The sequence below is a fragment of the Macaca mulatta genome, chromosome 14 (genome assembly GCF_049350105.2).
Source record: "Macaca mulatta isolate MMU2019108-1 chromosome 14, T2T-MMU8v2.0, whole genome shotgun sequence".
Lineage (NCBI taxonomy): Eukaryota > Metazoa > Chordata > Mammalia > Primates > Cercopithecidae > Macaca > Macaca mulatta.
In genome coordinates this window covers 78,227,501-78,252,410 of record NC_133419.1, presented here as the reverse complement: position 1 = coordinate 78,252,410, position 24,910 = coordinate 78,227,501, and the positions used below count along the sequence as shown (strand labels likewise).

The window sequence follows — 24,910 nt, the reverse complement described above, 5'->3', positions numbered from 1 at the left end:
GTCTGCCATCTCTCTGTGTCTTCACATGGCCTCTCCTTGGCATATGCATGTGAAGAGAAAGAGCTCTCTATTTCTGTTCTTATAAAATTACCAGTTCTATCACATTAGGGCCCCACCCTGATGACATTGTTTAACTTTAGTTAACTCCTTCCTATAGGCATTATCTCCAAATAGAGTCACATTAGGGGTTAGGGCTTCAACATATGAATCCGGGGGAGACACAGCCTGTCATATGCCATTACTACACACAATCTTGATGACTGTAGCTGTGTAGTAACTTTGGAAGCCAGGAAGTGTGAGTCCTTCAACTTTGTTCATCATCTGAAAAACTGTTTTGGATATTCTGGGTTCTCTGAATTTCCATATTATTATTAAGATCAACTTGTCAGTTTCTACAAAGAAGCCAGCTGGAATTTTGATGGAGAGTGAATCTGTTGAATCTGTACTTCAACTTAAAAAGTATTGGCATCTTATCGATATTAAGTCTTCCAATCCATGAATATGTGTTTTCTTCCCATGTACGTCTTTTTAAATTTCCTTGAACAATGTTTTATAATTTTCAGTCTTATATTTCTTTTTAAGAAATCTCTAAATATTTTTTGATTCTATTGTAAATAGAGTTATTGATATCTTTTTTTGCTGTTTGTGTATTTTGTTTTGTTTTTTTGAGATAGAGTCGCGCTCTGTCACCCAGGCTGGAGTGCAGTCGTGCAATTTTGGCTCGCTGCAACCTCTGCCTCCCAAGTTCAAGTGATTCTCCTGCCTCAGCCTCCCTAGTTGCTGGGAATACAGGCGCGCATCACCATGCCCAGCTAATTTTTTGTACTTTTTTAGTAGAGATGGAGTTTCACCATGTTGGCCAGGCTGGTCTTGAACTCCTGGCCTCAAGTGATCCACCTACCTCGCCTCCCAAAGTGCTGGGATTACAGGCAGGAGCCACCATGCCTGGTCTGATTTCATTTTTGGATTGTTCATTGCTAATGTATAGAATAACACGTGATTTTTGAGTATTTATCTTGTATCCTGCAAACATGCTTATCTATTTGTTCTAATAGCTTTATTTGTGGATTCTTTAGGATTTCCTATATACAAGATCAGTAATTTACGATAGAGCTTGTTTTACTTCTTCCATGCCAATCTGGATGCCTTTTTTTTCTTGACACATTACACTGGCTACAACCTCCAGTATAATATTAAATATAAGTGGATATAGCAAACATCATTGTCTTGTTCCTGACCTTAGGAGGAAGGAATCAGTTTTCAGCATCCCGTATATTAGATATGGGTTTTTCATAATGGACTTAAAATCAGGCTGAAAAAGTTCCCTTCTCTTCCTAGTCTATTATTTTTAACATGAAAGAATATTGCATTTTGTCAAATGAGTTTTCTGCATCTATTGAGATGACTGTGTTGTTTCTATCTTTTATTCTGTTAATATATTATAATATATTGATTTTTAGATTTTAAGCCAATATTGCATACTTGGGATGAATCCCATTTGTTTATGGTGTATAATCCTTTTTATATGTGGCTGGAACTGGTTTGCTAGTATTTCATTGAGAATTGCTGTGTTTGCTAAATTCACATGAGGTACTGGGCTTTTCTTGTGATATTTTTCTCTATCTTGCTACTAGGGAAAATCTGTCCTCACAGAATGAGTTGGGAAGTGTTCCCTCTCTTCTAGTTTTTGGCATGAATTTGTGAAGCACTGGTATTAATTCTTATTTCAACTTTCGGTAGACTTGACCACGAAGCCATCTGAATCTGAGCTTTTTTTCTTTTTTGAGGGGGGTGGGGGCAGGGGCAAATTTCAAATTCCCAATTTGATGGTTTTTTTTTTTTTTGAGATGAGTTTCACTCTGTCACCCAGACTGGAGTGCAGTGGCCCCATCTCAGCTCACTGCAACCTCTGTCTCCTGGGTTCAAGTGATTCTCCTGCCTCAGTCTCCCAAAGTGCTGGGACTACAAGTATGTGCCACCACACCCGGTTAATTTTTGTATTTTTAGTAGAGATGGCGTTTCACTATGTTGGCCAGTATGGTCTTGAACTCCTGACCTCAGGTGATCGCCCACCTCGGCCTCTCAAAGTGCTGGGATTACAGGCATGAGCCACTGCACCCAGCTCCCATTCAATATTTTTTCTTATTATGGGTTCATTCAGATTTTCGTTATTCTTGAGTGAGTTTCCATAGTTTGTGTTATTCTAGAAATGTGTTCATTTCATTGAGATTATCTAATTTGCAGGCACAGTTATAGGGTCTGGTGTATCTGTTTCAAAGGTTCAGTTGCTGGGTGTTGTTGGAGAAAGACTGGGTAGCCGGTGTAGCAGGGGTGTACTCAGGAGGCTCACGGTAGCGACTATGCTGCAACTGGCATGTAAATATAGTATCTTAACAGTTTAACAGTCAGTACAGCCTTTCTGGTCCATACAAGTGAATATCAGGCCTTGCTGTACAGGATGTCAAACTGCCAATGATTATCCCTGTTCTGAAATATTTAATAATAAAAATTTTAAATGTAGACACATAGCTATAAGACATAAAACATAGTAACACAGGCTGTCCCCCATCTTTTTTTTTTTTTTTTTTGAGATGATGTCTCACTCTGTCACCCAGATCGGAGTGCAATGGCGTGATCTTGGTTCACTGCAACCTCTGCCTCCTGGGTTCAAGTGACTCTCCTGCTTCAGCCTCCCGAGTAGCTGGGACTACAGGCATGCACCACCATGCCCACCTAATTTTTGCATTTTTAGTAGAGATGAGGTTTCACCATGTTGACCAGGCTGGTCTTGAACTTCCACCTTGGCCTCTCAGAATGCTGGGATTACAGACATGAGCCATTGCACTTGGTCCCCCACTCATTTTTCTTTTCAGTAAAAATCTTTATTCCATCAGAGAAACCAATCATTTTTTTTTTCTTTTTTTTCTTTTTTTCTTTTTTAAGACGGAGTCTCGCTCTGTCGCCCAGGCTGGAGTGCAGTGGCTGGATCTCAGCTCACTGCAAGCTCCGCCTCCCGGGTTTACGCCATTCTCCTGCCTCAGCCTCCCGAGTAGCTGGGACTACAGGCGCCCGCCACCTCGCCCGGCTAGTTTTTTGTATTTTTTTAGTAGAGACGGGGTTTCACCGTGTTAGCCAGGATGGTCTCCAACTCCTGACCTTGTGATCCACCCGTCTCGGCCTCCCAAAGTGCTGGGATTACAGGCTTGAGCCACCGCGCCCGGCCCTACCTCACCTTTTTTGAGCTCAAGGTACATGAAGCTAAAAACCTTTAGCTTTTTTTCTTTTTTTTTTTTTGAGACCAGGATGGTCTCAATCTCCTGACCTCGTGATCCACCTGCCTGGGCCTCCCAAAGTGTTGGGATTACAGGCGTGAGCCACTGTGCCCAGCTTATTTTAGCTTTTTTAAAGTGAGTTTTAAATATACCTAATTTGCTCATCCTTGATTAGGAATTCCCCAAATTGGCTCTAAAATGGAATTCAGTTTGCCTCAATATACATTTACTGAGCTTATAATATTCACTAAAAAAAAAAAAAAAAAAAAAAAGCAGCCAGGCGTAGTGGCTCACGCCTGTAATCCCAGTACTTTGGGAGGCTGAGGAGGGTGGATCATGAGGTCAGGAGATCGAGACCATCCTGGCTAACACGGTGAAACCCCGTCTCTACTAAAAATACAAAAAAAAACTGGGCATGGTGGCAGACGCCGGTAGTCCCAGCTACTCGGGAGGCTGAGGCAGTAGAATGGCGTGAACCTGGGAATCGGAGCTTGCAGTAAGCCGAGATTGCGACACTACACTCTAGCCTGGGAGCGATAGAGCGAGACTCTGTCTCAAAAAAAAAAAAAAAAAAAAAAAAAAAGGCAAAACAAAAAACTGTGTAACAAATGCAAAGATAACATATGAAGGAGACAAAAATGTGTGTAAATTTTGATAAAAGGCAGACTGGTACCAGTGCTAATTGGGATTATATAGGAATAAACCATTAACTTTTAAAATTGAAGCATAATTGCATTGCATTTAGTTGAATGCAGTGTTTATAGAGTTCAATGAATTTTGAGAAATAAACTTGCCAATAAAGATATAGAAACTATCTACAAAGTCCCCTTGTGTCCCTTTCTAGTCAATACCCTACTAAGTTCAAAGGAAACAACTACTTTGATTTCTATTGCCACAGATTATTTTTGACCTTCATATTGATGGAATTGTACAGTACTTAACTCTTTCGTGTCTGCCTTCTTTTACTCAACATGTTTTTAAGATTCAATCAGGCTGTAGTGTGTATCAACAGTGTGTTTATTTCTATAGTTTTCTTTTCTCACTCTTGAGTAGTCTATCACAATTTATATTTTTGTTGATGAGTATTTGGGTTGTTTTTGACTTTTTGGTATTTTTAATAAACTAGCCATTCACTCTTATTGAGCAAAATATTTCCCCCAATAGGACATGAAGTCTGAAATACCTTAAGAAATTTCTTATTCATAAACAAGGTTGAACCAAGTGTAACTTAATGCTTATTTAAAGGCCTCTTCATGGCAGTAGCAATAAATCAAACACAGGTTTTAAAAATAGCTACTCTTTTTTGCACCTTTACATTTCAGTCAGATAAATATAACTCATTTACATAATTACATAAATTGTGGTTAAGCTCTGTGTTCCACAATTTCTCTTAGCCCAGGAAGGCAAGAAGTGATGACAGCATTATGGGTGTCATTTATTTTCAAGAACAGACTTCAGTGAAGGAAGGCATGACTTAAACCTTGCTTTGTAGTAAAACACTCCATATCTTTGGGTGGATGTAACTTTCTGATGCCAAAGGACTCTGTTTCCGTGCCCATCTAGATTAGAAAAGGTAGAAACTCTAACCTTATTTATCAGTCTCTGACTAACAGTGTGAGCAGTGAGAAAAGAAAACCATAGTAATAAAGCTTTATTTCTTTTTTAGAATGTTATTTCACAACCTCACTGGAATGTGGGAAGTGGAGTACTGTAAAAGCTGGAAGCAAAGATAGAAAGTACAGGCAAGGTTCACATAATTAATCTTCCTTTTAGGTTTGAAGGTTCTTTCCATAGATATTCCTTCACAAAGATATAATTTTATTTTAAAATAACCTGTACCTGGCTTTCATTTAAGGTCAGTTAAGTAACCAGTATATGAAAATCTTTGTATGTTTCCACAAACTGTAAAAACTGTATTCTGGGTCGGATTACTCCTTTTTTTTTCTTTTTTTTTTTTCCTGAGACAGGGTCTAGTTCTGTCGCCCAGGCTGGAGTGCAGTGGCAACTACTGCCCCTACATTGGATTACAGATTAAGTTTCACTACCTTGCCCAGGCTGGTCTCCAACTTCTTGGCTCAAGGGATACGCCTGCTAGGCCTCCCAGAGTGCTTGGATTACAGGTGTGAGCCACCCCACCTTGCCCAGATTATTCTTAAACTGGAGTCTTCAGGTCCCCAGGGTCAAGAGATATATACTTGACAGTTTGGGAGTTCTATAAAAATGTTTTAGTTTAGTGTTTCATTTCAGTAATTGCTTAAAAACAATATTTTCCCACTCATTAAACTAAAACTTCTTTGGCAGTGATAATTCATAACCATAAAGACATTTTCCTGAAGTAGGATTTTAATTTCTTAAAAACTTTTTTATTGTGGTAAAATACATGTAACATAAAATACGCCATTTTAACCACTTTTAAGTGTATACTTCAGTGGCATTAAGTACATTTACAGTGTTCTTTAGACTTTCATTTCTTACATCAGTATTTTTTACAGTGAAATTTTCAAAAGTATTTGTCAAGTTTCAAAAGAACCTTTTTCCTTTAAAAAGGGTTTGTATACTACTCAAGACTATGAATCACTATTCAAGGTAATAAATTATTCTTACAATATAGAATTTTTCTCTTGATAAATTGAGCATTCTTTCTTTAGATAATGGGAATAATATACACCCTTATGGTTTTTCCCCTTTTTAAAACCTGGAAATGAAGAACAAAGTTCAGTGTTTGTGTCACCATTTTTCCTGTTACTCATATAATTATTTGCCCATCTATTTCTTATCTTTCTTTAATTATAGATTTCTCTTTTTTACAGGGTTTGTGTTGTACCTTACTTCAAATTCTTTTTTTTTTTTTTTTTTTTTTTTTGAGATGGGAGTCTTGCTCTGTCGCCCAGGCTGGAGTGCAGTGGCGCGACCTCTGCTCGCTGTAACCTTCGCCTCCCGGGTTCAAGGGATTCTCCTGCATCAGCCTCCCAAGCATTTCTGGCTAATTTTTGTATTTTTACTAGAGACGGGGTTTCACCATGTGGCCCGGGCTGGTCTGGAACTGTTGAGCTCAGGTGATGCACCCACCTCGGCCTCCCAAAGTGCTGGAATTACAGGCATGAGCCACCGCGCCCAGCCAAATTCTTTTTAGGAATTAGGTACTACGTAAGTTTTAAATGCACTCAAAAAATTCTCAAAGTAATAAATTGTACACTAAATAAATATAGCAGAATTCAGTCTCAATTATAGGAACTCCTTTTTTGATAACTAATATTTTTAAAGTACTCACTATGTGCTAAGGTACTGTGCTAATCACTTTTCTGTGATTTATCTAGTAATACCGTATGATATAGGTACTAATATCACCCCACTTTAAGGAGTTTAAATAAATGAAGAAACTTCCACAATGTCATGAAGTGGTCCCGCTAGGACTCAAGCCTGGCTGAATCCAAAGCTCAGGCTTCTAAGCTCAACCTGCTTATCAGGCTGCACATTCTATTTTACATTATTGGTAGTTTCTCTCTGGGGTTCTTTGTGGGAATGTTCACTGTCCCCCCACCCCGCCCCGCCCCGAAGTGGAACCCTGTCTTCTAACAAACTTTTTGCTGTTCCACCGTCTCCTGTCATGTTCGGCCTCTCAGTGGAGTCCCAGCCCACACTCCGACTCTGGTCCCTGAACAGAGCCCCTTCCCCTCACACCATAGTCCCTTAGCAGAGCCTGGTCTCCTCAGACCCTCTTCTCCCAGCAGGGCCCCAACTCCTCACTCCGACGATTCCCCCAGAGTTCCGTTCCCTCAGATCCTGCTTTTCCAGCAAAGCTGCAATTCCTGTACCTCAGCAGAGAGCAATACTCCCTCGGCAAACTTTCAGAGAGACGTCCTACAGAAGTCCCAGCCCAGGGCACCTCTCTACCTTTCCCCTTCCCAACCTTCTCCCACAACTGGGCTTTCCCCCGCCCTATTCTCTTTTTGTTTATTCTCCTCAACCTCACCACCCTCTCGTGGCCCAGTTTCAGGATTCCCCCGAAAACTCACCCACCGCACTGTCTCCTCAAAGTTGCGTTCCCAAACGGCGCAGTGCTCTCCCCGCACTTAAGTTGCCAGCGCTGCTCCGGGATCTGCGCTCCCCAACTGCCCTCGGGTAATACGCCTTGCAGTTGATCAGCGCCCGAAGCCCCGCCCCCTCTGCCTCCATTGGCCATTGTTCTCGAGAAGTCCCGCCCCTCCCGCTTCCAGCCCGCCTCCCCGTCCCGCTTCCCTTGTTTTCATTCCCCCTGTCACACGAGGCAGTGGCAAGCCCGAAGGGGAGGAGAGAAGGGGGCGGAAAGAGGGCGGAAAGTGAAAGGCGCAGAAGGCCTCTCTGTCTCCCGTCTGACTCGGTTCTCGACTGCTCCGGGCCGCCGATGTATTGTGGGATCGCAGAGCCGTCCCTGAGACGCTGGGATCCGCAGAGGAGCCCACTTGAGAGCGCCTCCTGTCGTCCGTAAGGCTGTCCTGCCATCCCTCGGCACCCCAACTTCCCCCGCCCCCCCATCGCCTCCTCCTCCATCCTCCAGTTCAAAATGGCGACGGCGGCGGCAGTGGCGGCGGTGATGGCTCCTCCGGGCTGCCCGGGTTCATGCCCCAACTTCGCCGTAGTCTGCTCCTTCTTGGAGCGCTACGGGCCGCTGCTAGACCTGCCTGAGTTGCCGTTCCCTGAGCTGGAGCGGGTGCTGCAGGCGCCGCCGCCGGACGTCGGCAACGGAGAAGGTAAGCGAGGGGCCCGAACGCCCGGCGGGAAGCGGCCCTGGCGCGCTCCTGTTCTCTGCTCCTCACAGACGCTCCAGTTCTTCGCGGCTTGGGCCTCTGCGGCTCTGTCCTCCCCCTGGGACGCAACTCCGCCGGGCTGGTCTTCTCCGCCCAGCCCCCGGGGTCTTGGGCAGTGGGGAGGCGGGGCGGAGGCCCCCTAGGGCCACTCGGCCGGGCGGGGAGCTGAGGTGGGGGCGTTGCGGGCTAGGTGTGGGCTGGAGGCAGGGAGGGGTCATTGTGTCGGTCGGCAACCCCAGGGACTGCTGCTTCGCGGCGGAGGGCGGCCCCCCACCCCGTCTCCCCCTTGGCGGCGGGGGAAGGGGAGCGCAGGTTCCGGCCAGCTTTGCGCTTTTCTCCTCCTCCCCACCCTTACTCCCTCCCCTCCTCCCACCAGTCTTCCCGACCATCTCGGGGAAGGCTGGGCTCGGCTGCTCCGGACACCTCCTTATCTCCCTTCACCTGGGTGGGCGGGGGCCAGCGGACACTCAACTCTCCCTCCCTCTGTTGGGAACTCCCCCGACAGATTTGTCCCTTTTCCCTTCCCCTCGAGGGCTGGTTTAACCCCTAAAACTCCTTCCTTGGAGTGGGGAGGTCTGCTCCTCCCCCACGGGAGGGGGTTCTCCATTCTCGGTAGGGGGGCGAAGTCGGTTCAGCTCCACTTTGGAGAGGAGAGGGTTAATTCCTCCTCCATAGTTCTCCTTCCTCTCCCCACCTCCCCCAAAATAATAGACTAGCATCTCCCCACTTTTCCAATCCCTTCCCCCTTCATCTTGGCAGCCGGGCTTAGGCGAAGAAGTCGTCTCCCTCCCATTTGCACGGTAGGGTGGGGTGGTTAGTATGTAGGCTGGAGGAGGGGCTCTGACGGAGGGGGAAACAGTTGAAGAAGGTGCTTGTTGCTCATGTTTCTCTCTCTGGTGCTGCTGGTCTATTATTGGTGTTCGCAAGTGGTGCTCCTTCCACATAAGGCCACCGCGCGGGTGCAGGGCGCATGCTCTGCCCGGCCCCATTGAAACTTCCTGCTGCTGCTGCTGGTTCTTTTGCTGGAGCATCTCAGCGCTGTGCCTGCTGCCTCCAGCCTTCACACTGAGTGCTTATACTCATCCCCATTTATTCCCGATCCCTGCCTCTCCTTTTCTGGCACTTTTCTTTCCTCAGAGAAGGCTTTTTTGTTATACTCTGAGCATTGCCTTTATCTGGAAACAGCCCTTGGCTGGAGAAGAAACGTTTTCCAAATAGATCTCTTTTTTGTCCGTATTAGCTGGCCAAAGTGGACTGGGTATTGTACAAGACAGATAGCTGTTTCCTTTCCAAGAAAGCAGGGTCGCTCTTCTATTCTCTATGTAAATGAAGAAGTTTCTGTTAACTGAATTTATTTGCATTGCTAGGAAGTGCCAAGTATAAAGTTCTTCAGAATATTACCTATAAAGAATCTGTATGATGTTATGGCTACCGAAGATTCAGATTAATACAACACTTATAAGGCCTATTATACAGGCCTATTAATCTCTTCTTACCTGTCCACATCCCCTCCACCCATAACAAACTGACTTACAAAAAGCTTATTTTTTTAAAATAGTACAAAATAGGAGGGTGACATTATATAAAGGCTTCCCGCAGAATTTCTTTAAAAATTAAGCCCCATTGTGGTAATTTCATTATCAAATTGTATCTATCTTCCTTTTCTTATTTTTATTTATTTGTTTTTTGAGACGGAATCTCACTCTGTTGCCCAGGCCGGAGATGGAGTCTCACTCTGTTGCCCAGGCCGGAGTGCAGTGGCAGGATCTCGGCTCACTGCTACCTCTGCCTCCCAGGTTCAAGCGATTCTCCTGCCCCAGCCTCCAGAGTAGCTGGGATTACAGGCGTGCACCACCACACCTGGCTCATTTTTGTATTTTTAGTAGAGACGGGATTTCACCATGTTTGCCAGGCTGATCTTGAACTCCTGACCTCGTGATCCACACACCTTGGTCTCCTAAAGTGCTTTACAGGCGTGAGCCACCACGCCTGGCCCCTTTTTTAATTTTTAAGAAAGTAGTCATTGTGAAGTAGAATGCCTTAGTAAGTTGCTTTTAGGATGCCTTGGGAAGTGATAGTAATGTATCTCTCAGAGAACGAACTGTGGGCGTGTGGGGAAAGAATGGCTAGTAAATTGTTTTGTTGATTCCCTTGGACCAAGTTGAAATGCAGGTTTTCTGGGGTGGTGTGGTATTTTGGGTAGTATATGAGATTGCTTGCATCTCCATTTCTTTTAGGTATTTTGACCACTGCATTTAGTTTATATTAATATCAGAGGAATAAAATATTAGAGTCAGTTAAATTGAATAGTGGACCACTAAGTAAGTAAAGATGACAGGTAACCTGGGCTAAGGAGGATCATTTATTTCAACCACTGTATTACCGTTGGTATAGAGTTGCTAAGGGGACTGATAATAGATCCTGTCATAAGGTGATCTTAGAATAATTATTAATTGATGTTACACAGTTCAGAACACTTGGCAAATGAGAAGTCTCTGCAGGTGAAATGCTGTTACTATGCAGGGAAAAGATTTTCAGAACTTTGATGATGAACCATGATATCATCATCAAAGTTAGCTTGTTGGGTGAACCACTATCGTTTTATCAGCTATTACAGACTTTCTGCTTGTTTCAAATAGCTGATAAGACGATAGTGGCTCAGCCAACAAGATTTGAACTGAGTCTTTTTGGGAAAGAGTTGTGGTGTACAAGAGTTAAAAGACATGGATTTAGTTCTTGCTACTGTTCTCTGAAGTTGATAGTATTATTCCTATTTGGCAGGCATAGAAACTAAGTAAGGCTCAATAGATTAAGGTGCCCAAGATTATATAGTTAAGGGTGAAATATTATTTCCAACCCAAGTCTGAGTCCAAAGCCACAAAATTATATACCTTGCCATAGGATCATGGTTTCCAAACTGCACCAAGGCACCCTAGAGCATTGTTGCCAACTCCATCTGATTGTTTAAATTTTCAAGTAGGATACAGTGGTAGTGGAAATTTGCTGGTTGCCAGGCGAACTACTGCCTTGACATAGTTCATGGTTTCAAGATTGTGCTACATTTCTATAGATGATATGTCTTTGTGAAGCTGGCTTTTTAGTGGTTGCTGTGGTAAAATGCACAAAAAAATCTGTATGCAGCAGGAAAGAGGATAGCAGGGCCCACTCTGATTCCAAGGTTTGAAAAGTTGTGCAGTGCCCAACAGTAATACACATTTCACAAGTAATTATGGTTAAGAATGAAGTAAAAACATTATTTGTTGAAATGTAGCTAGGTTATTTTTCACATGGCTACTGACTGCTTAATAAGTGGAAGTGTTATTATTTCTGGCCTAGGGCTGCTGAGGGAAAATTGCTGAGATACTGAGGGTGCTGTGAACGTAGAACGTTTGGGAACCTTTGTTCTAGAAACTATCATTGAGTTTTGCGGCCAGAAAGAAGGGACTATTATATCATTGCCTTTATTTTTCAGGGAGGAAAATCAAGCTACAGAGAGAGATTTCAAGTGTATACAGCTAACTGTTGGTGTTAGTCAAATTCTTATTTGAAAAGCCCACGTATATGCTGAAATTGTCAAAAAATTGAGATTTATAGTTGATACTCAGTATAAAAGGATGTGCCAAATGAAGGTGGTGTTTTATCCTCCTCTCTCTGCAGTCTACTTTAGTCCTTCCGATTCTGTGCTTTGTGTGGGCTTCCCCAGGTTTCTCCTAACTGGAGGTAGATAATGGTGGTTATGGATAAAGTCAACATTGACTTTGTGAGATTCCTGACACCCAAGGCTCCTAAGTATCTTTCCTCTCCTGCAGAGAATATTTCTTTTCAAGAGGCAACTATACCACTTTATTCTTTAAAAACAGTCTGGATATTGGTTGAGATGTTATATATATCTAATAAGTTTATTAAGGTAAATACAAATAACGTGTTAGGATTCTCATAGGTTATACTATGGTTGGCTGAATTAGTTGTATGTTAAGTAAGTTGAGCCATTAGTTTTTTGTTTCATTTTTGCATTTAATTTTAATGATTTGAATTTTAACTCTTGAAGTCAAAATATCAAGGTTAAAAAAAAAGTATGCTTTCTTAGCTGGAATTGTAACTATAACTATGATCTCTCTTACTGGTGCTGTAACTGATCTGTGTGTGACAATATATTTTTAGGTGCATTTGATAAAGTAGAAGGTGACTACTGTAACTGGGGCCACCATGTGTTGATTTAAACAAAAGATTTTACCAAGTGCATGTACTAGAGGTTGCACAAGTCTACAGTGGTAGACACTGATACGGCATACATACATTCATAGTAGCATTGCTGGAGCCAGAGCCTGGTTAGGTTGAAACTTTTTAGTTGTGGCTCTTCTGCCTTTGAAAAAGTAAATATTCTTTGGGGCACTTATTAGAGGGAAAGAGAGAAATAGATTTCATCTCTACCGTTTTTGATATGTCCTGAAGTTATGGAGGTTTGGAAGGAGGTTGTTGGCATTGTCCTAGGAACTAGGAGGTAGTGGAGACAGAGGGACTTGTCTGGCTAACATGAGCCTGTTAATGCAAACTGGCTGACTTTTTAGTCTTTTAATGATTAAAAAGTTTACATTAAATTTAGATGTTTTGTTAAATTCTCAGACAGACCACACCGGTAAGAAGGTAAGTAAGCATTTATTGTGAGTTCATTCACTTGATATGTAATATTGAGCATCTGCTGTGTACAGATGTAGCTACAGTAAATATTGCGGAGATATTTTTTTAAAAAAAAACATTAAACATAAGCCTTTTAAAAGAAATTTCTAATCTAGTAAGAAGTAGCTAATGAGCTTGAAACTAATGACATCATTCAAAGACTTATTTTTTTCTCTGAGATTTTATCAACTGGAGCAATAGTCTGTGCATTCTAGTCTACAGTTGTAGACTAAAATTATCTAACAGTTTTATGGTGCGATGTATGACCACATGCAATATGAAAAAGTAAGAATAATTCAGGCCTAAAGTACATGTTAAACTGAATCATATATTCAAGGAAGACAGTTATGTGTGTTGTTGGATTTAATAAAATTTTACTCTACATGATGAGTATAGTCTTAATATATTATGCTTGTTTTTTTTCTGGTTGTTTTCTGTTTTTATTGCAGAGTAGATCCCACAAAGGTATTAGGGTATTTTCTATTTTGTTTTAAAAACATTTAATTATATGGGCAAGTATAATGTACATTTTGTGATTACATATATTCTAGCAGGATTTGATTTATAATTTGTTTAGCTTTATATGGTCATATCTGTAAGTTAGGTTTATATTAGCTAACTTTTAAACATTTTTGCTCACTCTTGCACAGTTGGGCACAAGCAGTGCCTCCAGGCAAATTGATGCCCAAACTAGAGAGAACAGCAGGCATTCTCTCCTTACTCTTCCACTTCCCCTCAACTTCCATTTCCTGATCCTTATGTGTGAAGTTGCACCACCTTTAGCCATTTGAAGGGGCTGCTGCTTCCGTATTATGCTTTCTTTCACTTGTATGCCATAAACGCAGTGCCTGCTAGCTCAAGTGTGCTCCGTATGAGGTTTGTACCAGTGTGTTAGGAAGAAGGGAGGCACTGAAATTCAAAAAAACCTGGCCGGGCGCGGTGGCTCAAGCCTGTAATCCCAGCACTTTGGGAGGCCGAGACGGGCGGATCACGAGGTCAGGAGATCGAGACCATCCTGGCTAACACGGAGAAACCCCGTCTCTACTAAAAAAATACAAAAAACTAGCCGGGCGAGGTGGCGGGCGCCTGTAGTCCCAGCTACTCGGGAGGCTGAGGCAGGAGAATGGCGTAAACCCGGGAGGCGGAGCTTGCAGTGAGCTGAGATCCAGCCACTGCACTCCAGCCTGGGCGACAGAGCCAGACTCCGTCTCAAAAAAAAAAAAAAAAAAAAATTCAAAAAAAACCATGTTTTTGGGGTTTCCAAGTGACTAAACAATTGAACCACAATAATAGAGGAAACTGACTTAAACAGTATTAAACTGGTGTTGCTTCAAACATTATCAAAGGATTTCTGAGGTGAATGCCTACTTTATAAAAATGTATTTTTTTGGTTGGGCGTGGTGGCTCATGCCTGTAATCAGCACTTTGGGAGGCCCAGGTGGCAGATCACCTGAGGTCAGGAGTTCGAGACCAACCTGGTGAATGTGGTGAAACCCTGTCTCTACTAAAAATACAAAAATTAGCCGGACCTGGTGGCAGGCACCTGTAATCTCAGCTACTCGGGAGACTGAGGCAGAAGAATCGCTTGAACCCAGGAGGCAGAGGTTGCAGTGAGCCAAGATGGTGCCACTGTACTCCAGCCTGGGTGACAGAGTGAGACTCTGTCTCAAAAAAAAAAAAAAAAAAAAATTTTTTTTTTCCCCCCAGTTAGGACCTTGAATTCCTGGGCTCAAGAAATGCTCCTGCCCCAACCTCCTGAGTAGTTGGAACTACAGGTGCATGCCAGCACGCCCAGCTAATTTTTAAAGCTTTTTTTGGTAGAGAATGAGATCTTGCTATATTGTCCAGGCTGGTCTTGAACTCCTGACCTCAGGTGATACTCCCACCTTGGCCTCCCAAAGTGCTGGGGTTACAGGCATGAGTCAGCACTTGTGGCTAAAACTCCTTTTTTTTTTTTTTTCTTTTTTTTTTTGAGACAGTCTTGCTCTGTCACCCAGGCTGGAGTGCAGTGGCGTGATCTTGGTTCACTGCAACCTGTGCCTCCTAGGTTCAGGTGATTCTTCTGCCTCACGCTCCCAAGTGACTAGGATTACAGGCATGCACCACCATGCCTGGCTCATTTTTATGTGTTTAGTAGGGACAGGTTTTGCCATGTTGGCCAGGCTAGTCTTGAACTCCTGGCCTCAGGAGATCCAGCCACCTCGACCTCTCAAAGTGCTGGGATGACAGGCATGAGCCACTGTGCCCAGCCACTTCTTATTTTTATCCTGAGTTTAGGGATGTGTTAAATTGTATTAATTTTCCATTATCTCTGTGTGTGTGCGTGCGTGTGTGTGTGTGTGTGTGTATTTCCTTTTACAAATTATAAATGGCTGCTCTTTGAGGAAGACGTGGTGTAGGTGCTGTGGATCGGTGATCCGCAGGCTCCTGCTTCTTAACTCACCACTGTTCGCTCTCGCCGAGGAACAAGTCGGTCAGGAAGCTGCGCAGCAGCCGTGGCTTTTAAGGATACCGGAAAAACACCCGTGGAGCCAGAGGTGGCAATTCACCGAAATCGAATCACTCTAACGGGCGTCACCGTAAAATCCCTGGAAAAGATATGTGCTGACTTCGTCAGAGGAGCAAAGGAAAAGAATCTCCAAGTGAAAGGATCAGTTCGAATGCCTACCAAGACTTTGAGAATGACTACAAGAAAAACTCCTTGTGGTGAAGGTTCTAGGACATGGGATCCTTTCCAGATGAGAATCCACAAACGACTCATTGACTTGCACAGTCCTTCTGAGATTGTTAAGCAGATTGCTTCCATCAGTTTGAGCCAGGAGTTGAGGTGAAAGTCACCATTGCAGATGCTTAAGTCAACTATTTTAATAAATTGATAACCAGTTGTTAAAAAAATTATAAATGGCAAACTTGATCCCATTCATCATTAGACTACTTTTTGCTCTCATGTTTTGCTCAGAATTAAGTTTTAATACTCATTTAAAAATACTTAAATAAATTTGGTTTCTCTCAAAGTAAGTTGTGTAAGATATTCTGATAGCAAATTATTTCATAATTTGTGCCTTTCTGTGAATAAAAGGTAAAATTTCTGAAGAAGCAGGGATGAGGTGATAGGGAATTTGCAGTGTTTATTTAATCTTACCAGTCCAGATATGGACAAAGAGCAAGAACTAAAAGTTACGCTTAGAATGTTTGTCCAAAATCAAGGTGATCTTTTCAATGTAAGAACATGAGCTGTGAGGGCACACCAAGCAGAAACTACACCAGACTGTTTTTGTTTGTTTGTTTGTTTGTTTGTTTGAGATGGAGTCTCACTCTGTTGCCCAGGCTGGAGTGCGGTGATCTCGGCTCACTGCCACCTCTGCCTCCTGGGTTCAAGCAATTCTCCTGCTTCAGCCTCCTGAGTAACTGGGATTACAGGTGGCTGCCACCATGCCCAGCTAATTTTTTTGCATTTTTAGTAGAGATGGGGTTTCATCATGTTGGCCGGGGCGGTCTCAAACTCCTGACCTCAAGTGATCTGCCCACCCGGACCTCCCAAAGTGCTGGGATTACAGGTGTGAACCACCACGTCCAGCCCAAACTGATTTTAAGAAAGAAGAGCATAAGGGGAGAACTTGACAGGTGCCCCACCAGTAGACAGACCAGGCTTCAGCCTCCTGTAGTTGAACAAAGATTGCTTGAGGAGCAACATAAAGTATATAATGTGTATATGGCTCATGTAAGCAAGAGTTCCTCCAGAAAGCTCTCATAGTGAAGGTTTAGTCTGTATTTATTTTAGACTCTAAGCTTTTTCCCCCAGTATTTGTACATGTTTATCTTAATCATTTTCTGGATAGTAGGGTTATATAGGTTTTTTTCCTTTGTTTTTTCTTACATTTTTTCACATTTTATTTTCTACGTTAATTGCACATTTCTTTAATAATCACCACAAAAATTATTTAAAACGAGATTTCTAAAGAGGCTTTATAAAAGGAAAATTGAATTTCTGCCTGTATTTACCTTTTTTTTTTTTTTTAAAAGACAGAGTCTTACTCTGTCATCCGGGCTGGAGTGCAGTGGCTTGTTCTCTGCTGACTGCAACCTCTACCTCCCAGACTCAGGTGATCCTCCCATTTCAGCCTCTCAAGTTGCTGGCACCACAGTCATGTGCCACCACACCCAGCTAAATTTTTTTTGTATTTTTAGTAGAGACAGAGTTTCATTATGTTGCCTAGGCTGGTCTCAAACTCCTGGGCTCAAGCAATCCACCTGACTCATCCTCCCAAAGTGCTGGGATTACAGGCCTGAGCCACGAAGCTCAGCCTATTTATTTATTCTTAATCTCGAATTACCTCTTACAATGAATGTTACTGTCATCTACCCAAGTCACTCAGATCAGAAACAAAGGAGGCATCCTAGACCTTAGCCCTAAACACTTTCTACTTTGATACCAAGTCATATTGAGTCTATTTATCCCCTTTTGTATTCAACTTTGCTTTCTGTTCTCATTGCTAGTTTTAATGACACTGAACTGCTTTCACATCTCTGAAAATGTGAAAGGTTGTTTAACATTTGTGCTTTTTCCTCATCCTCCTCCCACTGAGTCGAATATCCCATCCCCATCTTCCTTCCCTTGCCTGTTCACTCTACCCGTCATTAGTCTGCTCGTTAAGCATCAAGTGCTCTGTGAAAAATTTCCTGCTTTCTGTCTCTCAAGTTAAATTAACCACTTCTGTCTCCTTACCCTGCATGTACACTTTGTAGATTTTATGTCACAGTACTCATAAAACTTTTTGCACTTACTGCCTAGCCTACGAGATGGTAAACTCTTTGAGGACAGGGATTCTTATTTTATTTTATTGCTAGCAATTGGTGAGTAATAGCAAATATATGTAGTAAATGTTTGTGAAATTAATAGTTTTCCTCAACTTACAGGACCATGTTCTGCTCTAAAACTTTGAAGTTAAAGCCTAGTCTGTGATAGCTTAGTACAGGGGTGGGCAATCTATAGCCTGTCCTCTATTTTTGTAAATAAGGTTTTACTGGTATACAGCCACGTTCATTTGTTTACATACTGTTGTCTGTAGCTGCTTTCACACAACTATGGTAGAGTTGAGTGATTGTCACAGAGAACATATAATTTCAAAACCTGAAGTATTGGGCTGGGTATGGTGGCTCATGCCTGCAATCCAAGCACTTTCGGAGGATTATCTGAGCCCCAGAGGTTGAGGCTGATCATGCCAATGCATTCCAGCCTGGGTGACACAGCAAGACCCTGTCTCAGAAACAAAACAAAACCCAAAACCAGAAGAACTTATTATCTGTCTAGCCCTTTACGGGAAAAAATTTGCTGATCCGTATTCCAGTGTGTGAAGATGGAAGTCTTATCAGATGATGATCGCTGTGTTTGAAAATACATTTAGAACGAGTATAATACAAATTTCCAGCCTGACCAACGTGGTGAAACCTGGTCTCTATTAAAAATACAAATTAGTTGGATGTGGTGGGATACACCTGTAATCCCAGCTACCTAGGAGGCTGTCACACGACAGTTGCTTGAACCCGGGAGGCAGAGGTTGCAGTGAGCCGTGATTACGCCATTGCACTCCTGTCTGGGCGACAGCGCGAGACTCCACCCTTCCCCCCCGCAAAAAAATAAAAATAAAAAAGAACGAATATAATACAAATTAAATGCCTAGAATGTCCTGTGAATGAAACTATTAGTGGAACAGTAGTCTCAATATTGATCTAATTTTACATCCAACTGTTTTGGTATTAATTACTCCTCTCTCTTGGGTTAGGTGAGTCTAAAAGCTTTTTTGTTAACAGGGTGATGACATTACATTGAACTAAATTTCTTTCATTCAAGAATAGCCATGGCTGCCTCTGCCTAATTGTCATAAGGCAGTGCTAGGATGGGAGCCATGTGACATAGTAATTGGTAGTAAGGGTAAGAGTTATTGTAACATTGCTGCTATACCAGCCTCAAAGTCTCATCCAAGTGAACTGATTAGGTGAGGTTAAGGTTGGATGAATGGTGATGCTGTGTACTCAGATGGGAAAGGATGTAGTTTTTTTTTTTTTTTTTTTTTTTTTTGAGACGGAGTCTTGCTCTGTCGCCCAGGCTGGAGTGCAGTGGTGCAATCTCGGCTCACTGCAAGCTCCGCCTCCCGGGTTCACGCCATTCTCCGGCCTCAGCCTCCCGAGTAGCTGGGACTACAGGCGCCCGCCACTGCGCCCGGCTAATTTTTTTCTATTTTTAGTAGAGACGGGGTTTCACCATGGTCTCGATCTCCTGACCTTGTGATCCGCCCGCCTCAGCCTTCCAAAGTGCTGGGATTACAGGCGTGAGCCACCGCGCCCGGCCAGGATGTAGTTATTAAAGATAGAACTTAAAAGATTTACTTAGGTTACTTAAAGGACACAGGACTGGGAAAGAATCTACTAGATTATAGCTTCCTAGTAAGTGGGATTAAATGCCTTGGTCATCAGTGTATTTTGCAGCAAAAGGGCAGTACTGGTTATGAAGCTTAGGCATGTGTTATGCTAGATATCTCAGGGAATTTGATACTTACTCTTTTCCTTTTGTCCTTAGCATCCTCACAGTTGGCTCTGCAAATAAATATAGTTGTCACTTCTTCGATGTTTAGATGTTAAAAGTGTTTTAGGAAAAGAAAATTAGATAGAATGAGTTATTCCAAATAATACATTCTAACTTGCTTTTGGTATTTGGAATTTGGGGATATAGCAATATTGTAATGTTGGAAAACTTTGATTAATCAGAAGTATAGTGGAGCTTACTTTATATTCCCATTAAAGTCTTGTCAACCTCCAGTTTATCAGAACCACAAGTAAGCCATCTACAGTAGCACTAACTTGGTCTGGCATCTGAATTCACACATTCCATAATATTCCTCATTTTTGAGATTTTTTGTCCTATGAATTTTGACTGTGGTCAACTGGTTTTTCCTTGCTATCTTTTTGCCTCATGGCCTTTTCATTTTATACCCTGTCTTCTATTATTACCTAGTTTTATTCACCATAATAACTATATCTCACTCCTTTAGTGTCCTATTTTCCCATATTTTGGACCTCCCCTTTAAACCTTAATTATCTTCTCCATTCTTATCTTTCACAGAAAAATAAATTACAAAAATGCAAAAATAAGGGGCTTTGTAGTATGCATGCTTTACCATAATTTTATAGGTTAAATGCCTGGAGTAGTACTGTTGTAATTATCAGAGCTTACTGTTGAGCCAGACTCCATGATAAAGCCATCTACCAAGATTACCTTATTTAATCCTTAGAGCCACTCTATTTATAGTATCATTATTTTCATTTTATAGATAAGGAAACTATTTAGAGAGGTAAAGTAACTTGCCTGAAGTCACACAGTGTTAAAGGGTTGGAGAAAATTTTGATAAAAATGTGTTTGTAATGCTGTGGGAATTTAAAACTGGGTAAGTCTGGCTTCGGAGCCCAACTCTTAACCAGTGTTTTGTCCCCACAGGTACGCTCTTACAATGATTGTAGTGTGATCCACAGTACTATGGTTGTGGTCTGAACACTAAGCAATGATCTGAACACTTAGGCTTCTGAGTCAGATAACGTAGCATATTTCCCCACTCACCTCTTCTTACTTTAAAAGTTTAAATTTTATTAGCATGAACATTATTTTTAAAAGGTATAATATTTGAATGGGATACTAAAATATATTGAAACCAAAGAACTACAAGTCATAGGTACAGTTGATGCCTTGATATTTGAACATGAATCTTAACCAGCTTTTCATCATTATTTGGGAAAATCCTAGTTTTCCTCACACTTTGAAACAATTTTCTTCTTCTTGGTGTTTCGGGTTTTTTTTCTTTTTCTTTCTTTCTTTTTCTTTTCTTTCTTTTTTTTTTTTTTTTTTGAGACAGAGTCTTTCTCTGTTGCCCAGGCTGGAGTGCAGTGGCATGATCTCGGCTCACTGCAACCTCCACCTTGGGTTCAAGCGATTCTCCTGTCTCAGCCTCCTGAATAACTGGGAGTCCAGGCACGCACCATCATGCCCAGCTAATTTTTGTATTTTTAATAGAGACGGAGTTTCACTATGTTGTGCAGGCTGGTCTTGAGCTCCTGACCTCAAGTGATTCGCCTGCCTTGGCCTCCCAAAGTGCTGGGATTACAGGTGTGAGCCACCACACCCAGCCTAATTTTTTTATTTTTAAAAATTTTTTTAATGGGATTGGCTCAACGAAATAGTTTTCTTCTTGAATATTTTGGAAATTAGACTTCATCTCCTATAATTATAAAAGTTTTGTGCATTGTGTTATCAGATGCTTCCAGGGTGTGTTCCCATACTGCCTTGACTTCCATTTACCCTAATTAAACCAATTGTCTTATTTTTCCTTGTAGTTCAGTGTTTTTCAACCCTTATAATAATCATGTGTCATTAACTAACTCTGACTATGCATTAGAATCCCTTGAATCGCTCTGAAAAATATTGATGCTTAGGCCTTAACAATGCTCCATTGAAGTCAGAATCTCTGGGGATTGAGGCCCTGGCATCAGTGATTTTAATGTGTAATCAGGAATGTCTGTTCTTACCTATTTGTCCTAATACTTCAAACTTCGTCTTAAACTCTATGCTGAGATTAAAGTCTGTTTTGTCTGGTATTAGCATAGCCACTTCAGCTGTCTTTTGTTTACTTTGCATGATGTGTTCCTTTCTATCCTTTTAACCTCCTTGTGTCTTTGATTCTAAACTTTGTTTCTTGTAGACAGCATATATTTGTATCATGTTTGCATGATCTTGTTTGCATGAATATAATTATGCAGGCAGTTATAATACAAAGTATAACTGCTGTTTAGAGTAATTCTAAGGTGCTTTGAGAATATAAATGAGCAAGTACTTAATTTTGGCCAGGGGAAATCATAACATCACTGTAAGCATTATGGAAATTTGAATGGTTGAATAAAAGTTGGAAAAGTGTTCAAGGCAGGGAACAGCATGGGAAAAGGCATAGAAGTTTCTGATAATATGGCATGTATGGGAAATTGTAACCTAACTGTATACATTAGGTTTCTGATAAGGTTTGTGGTTGAGGAACCTAAGACCGTATGAGAAAATTAGATTGGGAGTTATAAATGCTTTGCATGTATTTTTCCCTTCTTTAAAGTAAAAATGTAGCACATTAAATAAAGGCAACATGCCAGTGACTGACAATAAGTTCCATAAGGAATTCATTTTCTCTTATTCACTCTATTTCTAGCCTAGTATTTAGCATATAGTAGATGCTCAAGTGTTAGTTGAATGAATGTGTCACATATTTCAAAATATTTTTAGATTTTCTCTTCATCCCTTGTTTGCTACACATTTTTCATGGTGTAACTCTTTTTTCTTTTGGGTATTGCTGTAAAGATATACATTACTGAATTCCCCCTCCCCGCCCCGCTTGTTTTTTCACTTATTTAATTTTTTTTTTTTTTAATGACTCAGGTGTTTCCTTTTGGTCTTTCTCACGTGTTTCCCCATCTTTGGTCTGTCTTTCTTCCTTTCTTTCTTTCTCTTTATTTAGAGAGAGGGTCTTGCTCTATTGCCCAGACTGCAGTGCAGTGGCACAGTCATAGCTCACTGTAACATAGAACTCCTGGACTCAAGTGATCCTCTGGCCTCAGCCTCCCAAGTAGCTAGCACTACTTGTGCCCTTACACCTGGCTAATTAAAAATATATATATATATATATTTTTATAGAGATGGGTGTTGCTACGTAGCCCACGCTGGGTTGTATAATAGTGCCTGAGATGCCTGAGATGGAAAATCTTTGGGTAATCCCTCAACTCATTTCTTGGGTTATTTGGTTATACCATGTCTTAACTGCATGAAAAGCATTTGTTATTAACCTCTTCTAAGCTTATTACTTTTTATTTGAATCCTCTGAGTATAGTTAAAAATCCAATTTTTAATTTATCTTTCCCAAGACACCATGAGGGAAAAGTCATTATTCTGTTTCTGTTATTTACCTTTTTTTTTTTTTAAGAGCCCCACCCCAATTTCTCTGAATTGATTTATATGATCTTCACCAGGGGTGATCTGAAATTCTCATTTCTGAAACAATTCTTTTGCGGTGTTGGAAAGGCAGTGGGCAGTTTGGGGTGGTGATAGGGAAACCAGCTGGAGGTTTGTTATAATATTACATTCATATTGTAAGATGTGAATTGGGCAAGTGTCAGTAGGGAGTGAGAGAAAAGGCTAGATCTGAGAAAGAGAATTTGCAGGTAGAATAGATAAGGGCTTAGTTAATGGATTGAATTAGAGTACCTTATTTATGTACTTAAGGTAATTAAAATTAACTTTAATTAACTATCTTGGCATTTGTGCCCAGTTTTCTGTTATAAGTAAAGTTCTCTTTAATGAAATAATCTTATCTTTTGTTTTCTTTTTTTTTTTTTTTCTTTTTTTGAAATGGAGTCTCGCTCTGTCTCCCAGGGTGGAGTATAGTGGTGTGATCTCGGCTCACTGCAACCTCCACCTCCTGGTTTCAAGCAATTCTGCCTCAGCATGCCACCCCACCTGGCTAAGTTTTGTATTTTTAGTAGAGACGGGGTTTCACCATGTTGGCCAGGCTGGTCTTGAACTCCTGACCTCCGGTGATCCACCTACCTCAGCCTCCCAAAGTGTGGGGACTACAGGCACAAGCCCGTGCCCTGCCGAGATATGTCATTTTTATTTGCAAAAAAAGTTTGTTGTAAGTTTAGAGATTGCTTTTTTCTGCTTGGTACAGAGATTTGATACTCATTAGATATCCTTTCTGTTCCTTTCTCCCCACAAAGAAACAAACGGGAACTTCAAGTAATTTGAAATACCACTCTAGATAAATAAACACATATGTTTAATACATAGTGTGGATTTAGTTCATTGTAAATGAGAAGTACACGTAAGTGATATGTGTGTTTGTGGGGGTTGAAAGTTGATGAAGAGATTCTTGATTGATCTTGAAAAACTGTCTAGCAGAAATACAATTTCACTTGAATTCCATCTGGGGAACAACTCTTTCTCCAGCCTTTTTTGAGACAAGGTCTTGCTCTGTTACCCAGGCTGGAGTATAGTGGTGCAATCATGGTTCACTGCAGCCTTGACCTGAGCTCAAGCTATCCTTCCACCTCAGCCTCCTGAGTAGCTGGGACCACAGGAACGTGCCACCATACTCAGCTATTTTTTTTTTCCTAGAGATGGGGTCTCACTGTGTTGCCCAGGCCGGTCTTAAACTTCTGGGCTCAAGTGATCCACCCACTTCGGCCTCCCTAAGACTGGGATTACAGGCGTGAGCCACCGTGCCTGGTTCCCCAACTATTAAATGTACTATTAGACACCATGTATTAATGTAGACCTATAATATTATTTGAGCTATAAGTAAAGTCTGGTTTCATGCCATTTTATTAGTGAAGGATGGTTCTATCATTTTACAAGGTAGAATGTCACCAACAAGACTGTCCCCATTTCACATGCCAGCCACAGGTGGGGTCCCCATGCTACCTGCACTTCTACCCAACTGGCTACAAATCTGAGGAGTTCCCATAACCCACCTCAAGTTCTGTAATTCACCGGAATGACTCACAGAACTCAAGAAAGTGCTTTATTTACAGTTATGGCTTTATTATAAAGGATACAACATAAGACCAGCCAGATGCAGAGACACATAGGGCAAGGTCTGGAAGGGTCTTGGATGTAGAGCTTCTGTGCCCCTCTCCCTGTAGAATCAGGGCATGTCACCTTCCCAGGATATCATTGTGTTCACCAGTCAGGAAACTGCTCAGTATGACAGGTTTTTGTTTCTCTTTTCAGGCAGGGTCTTGCTCTCTTGCCCAGGCCGCAGTGCAGTGGTGCAACACTCAGGCCTACCCTGAGCTCCTGGGCTCAAGCGATCCTCCTGCCGAGTAGGGGGGACTACAGGCACGTGTTACCACGCCCAGTTAATTTAGTTATATTTTTCTAGAGATGAGGTCTCACTGTATTGCTCAGGCTGATCTTGAATTTCTGGCCTCAAATGATCCTCCTGCCTTAGCCTCCCAAAGTGCTAGGATTGTAGGTGTGAGCCACTACACTTGGCCACGCATAACAGCCTTTTTATTTATTTATTTTTGAGATGAAGTCTCACTCTGTCGCCCATACTGGAGTGCAGTGTCAGGATCTCGGCCCACTGCAAC

The 24,910-nt window shown here is 41.8% G+C and overlaps 2 protein-coding genes, 1 long non-coding RNA gene and 1 pseudogene across 4 annotated transcripts in view; 2 read left to right on the top strand and 2 right to left on the bottom strand.

Annotated features, from left to right (window-relative positions):
* AAMDC (adipogenesis associated Mth938 domain containing) overlaps positions 1-7,386 on the bottom strand; it is a 52,157-nt gene extending 44,771 nt beyond the window's left edge. Inside the window, exon 1 of one of the 2 annotated variants that reach the window (XM_015115118.3) lies at positions 7,293-7,386. The gene's annotated coding sequence lies outside the window, so the exon portion shown is untranslated. Of the gene's footprint in view, positions 1-7,288 lie in introns of both variants that reach the window. The other variant, NM_001266228.1, reaches the window with a different exon arrangement.
* A 421-nt stretch (positions 7,387-7,807) lies between these two features.
* The window catches only part of RSF1 (remodeling and spacing factor 1), a 157,999-nt gene continuing 140,896 nt past the window's right edge, over positions 7,808-24,910 (top strand). The window contains exon 1 of the mRNA XM_015115269.3: positions 7,808-8,002. Coding sequence (XP_014970755.3) covers positions 7,816-8,002 — 187 coding nt within the window. The 5' untranslated portion in view covers positions 7,808-7,815. The remainder of the gene's footprint in view (positions 8,003-24,910) is intronic.
* On the top strand, positions 12,995-15,631 carry LOC144334531 (small ribosomal subunit protein uS10 pseudogene; annotated as a pseudogene).
* LOC144334414 (uncharacterized) lies at positions 16,366-18,402 on the bottom strand. Its single transcript, XR_013404214.1, has 2 exons — positions 18,325-18,402; positions 16,366-16,652 (listed from the first exon to the last, which is right to left on the bottom strand). It is a non-coding gene; the product is annotated as an uncharacterized LOC144334414 (long non-coding RNA).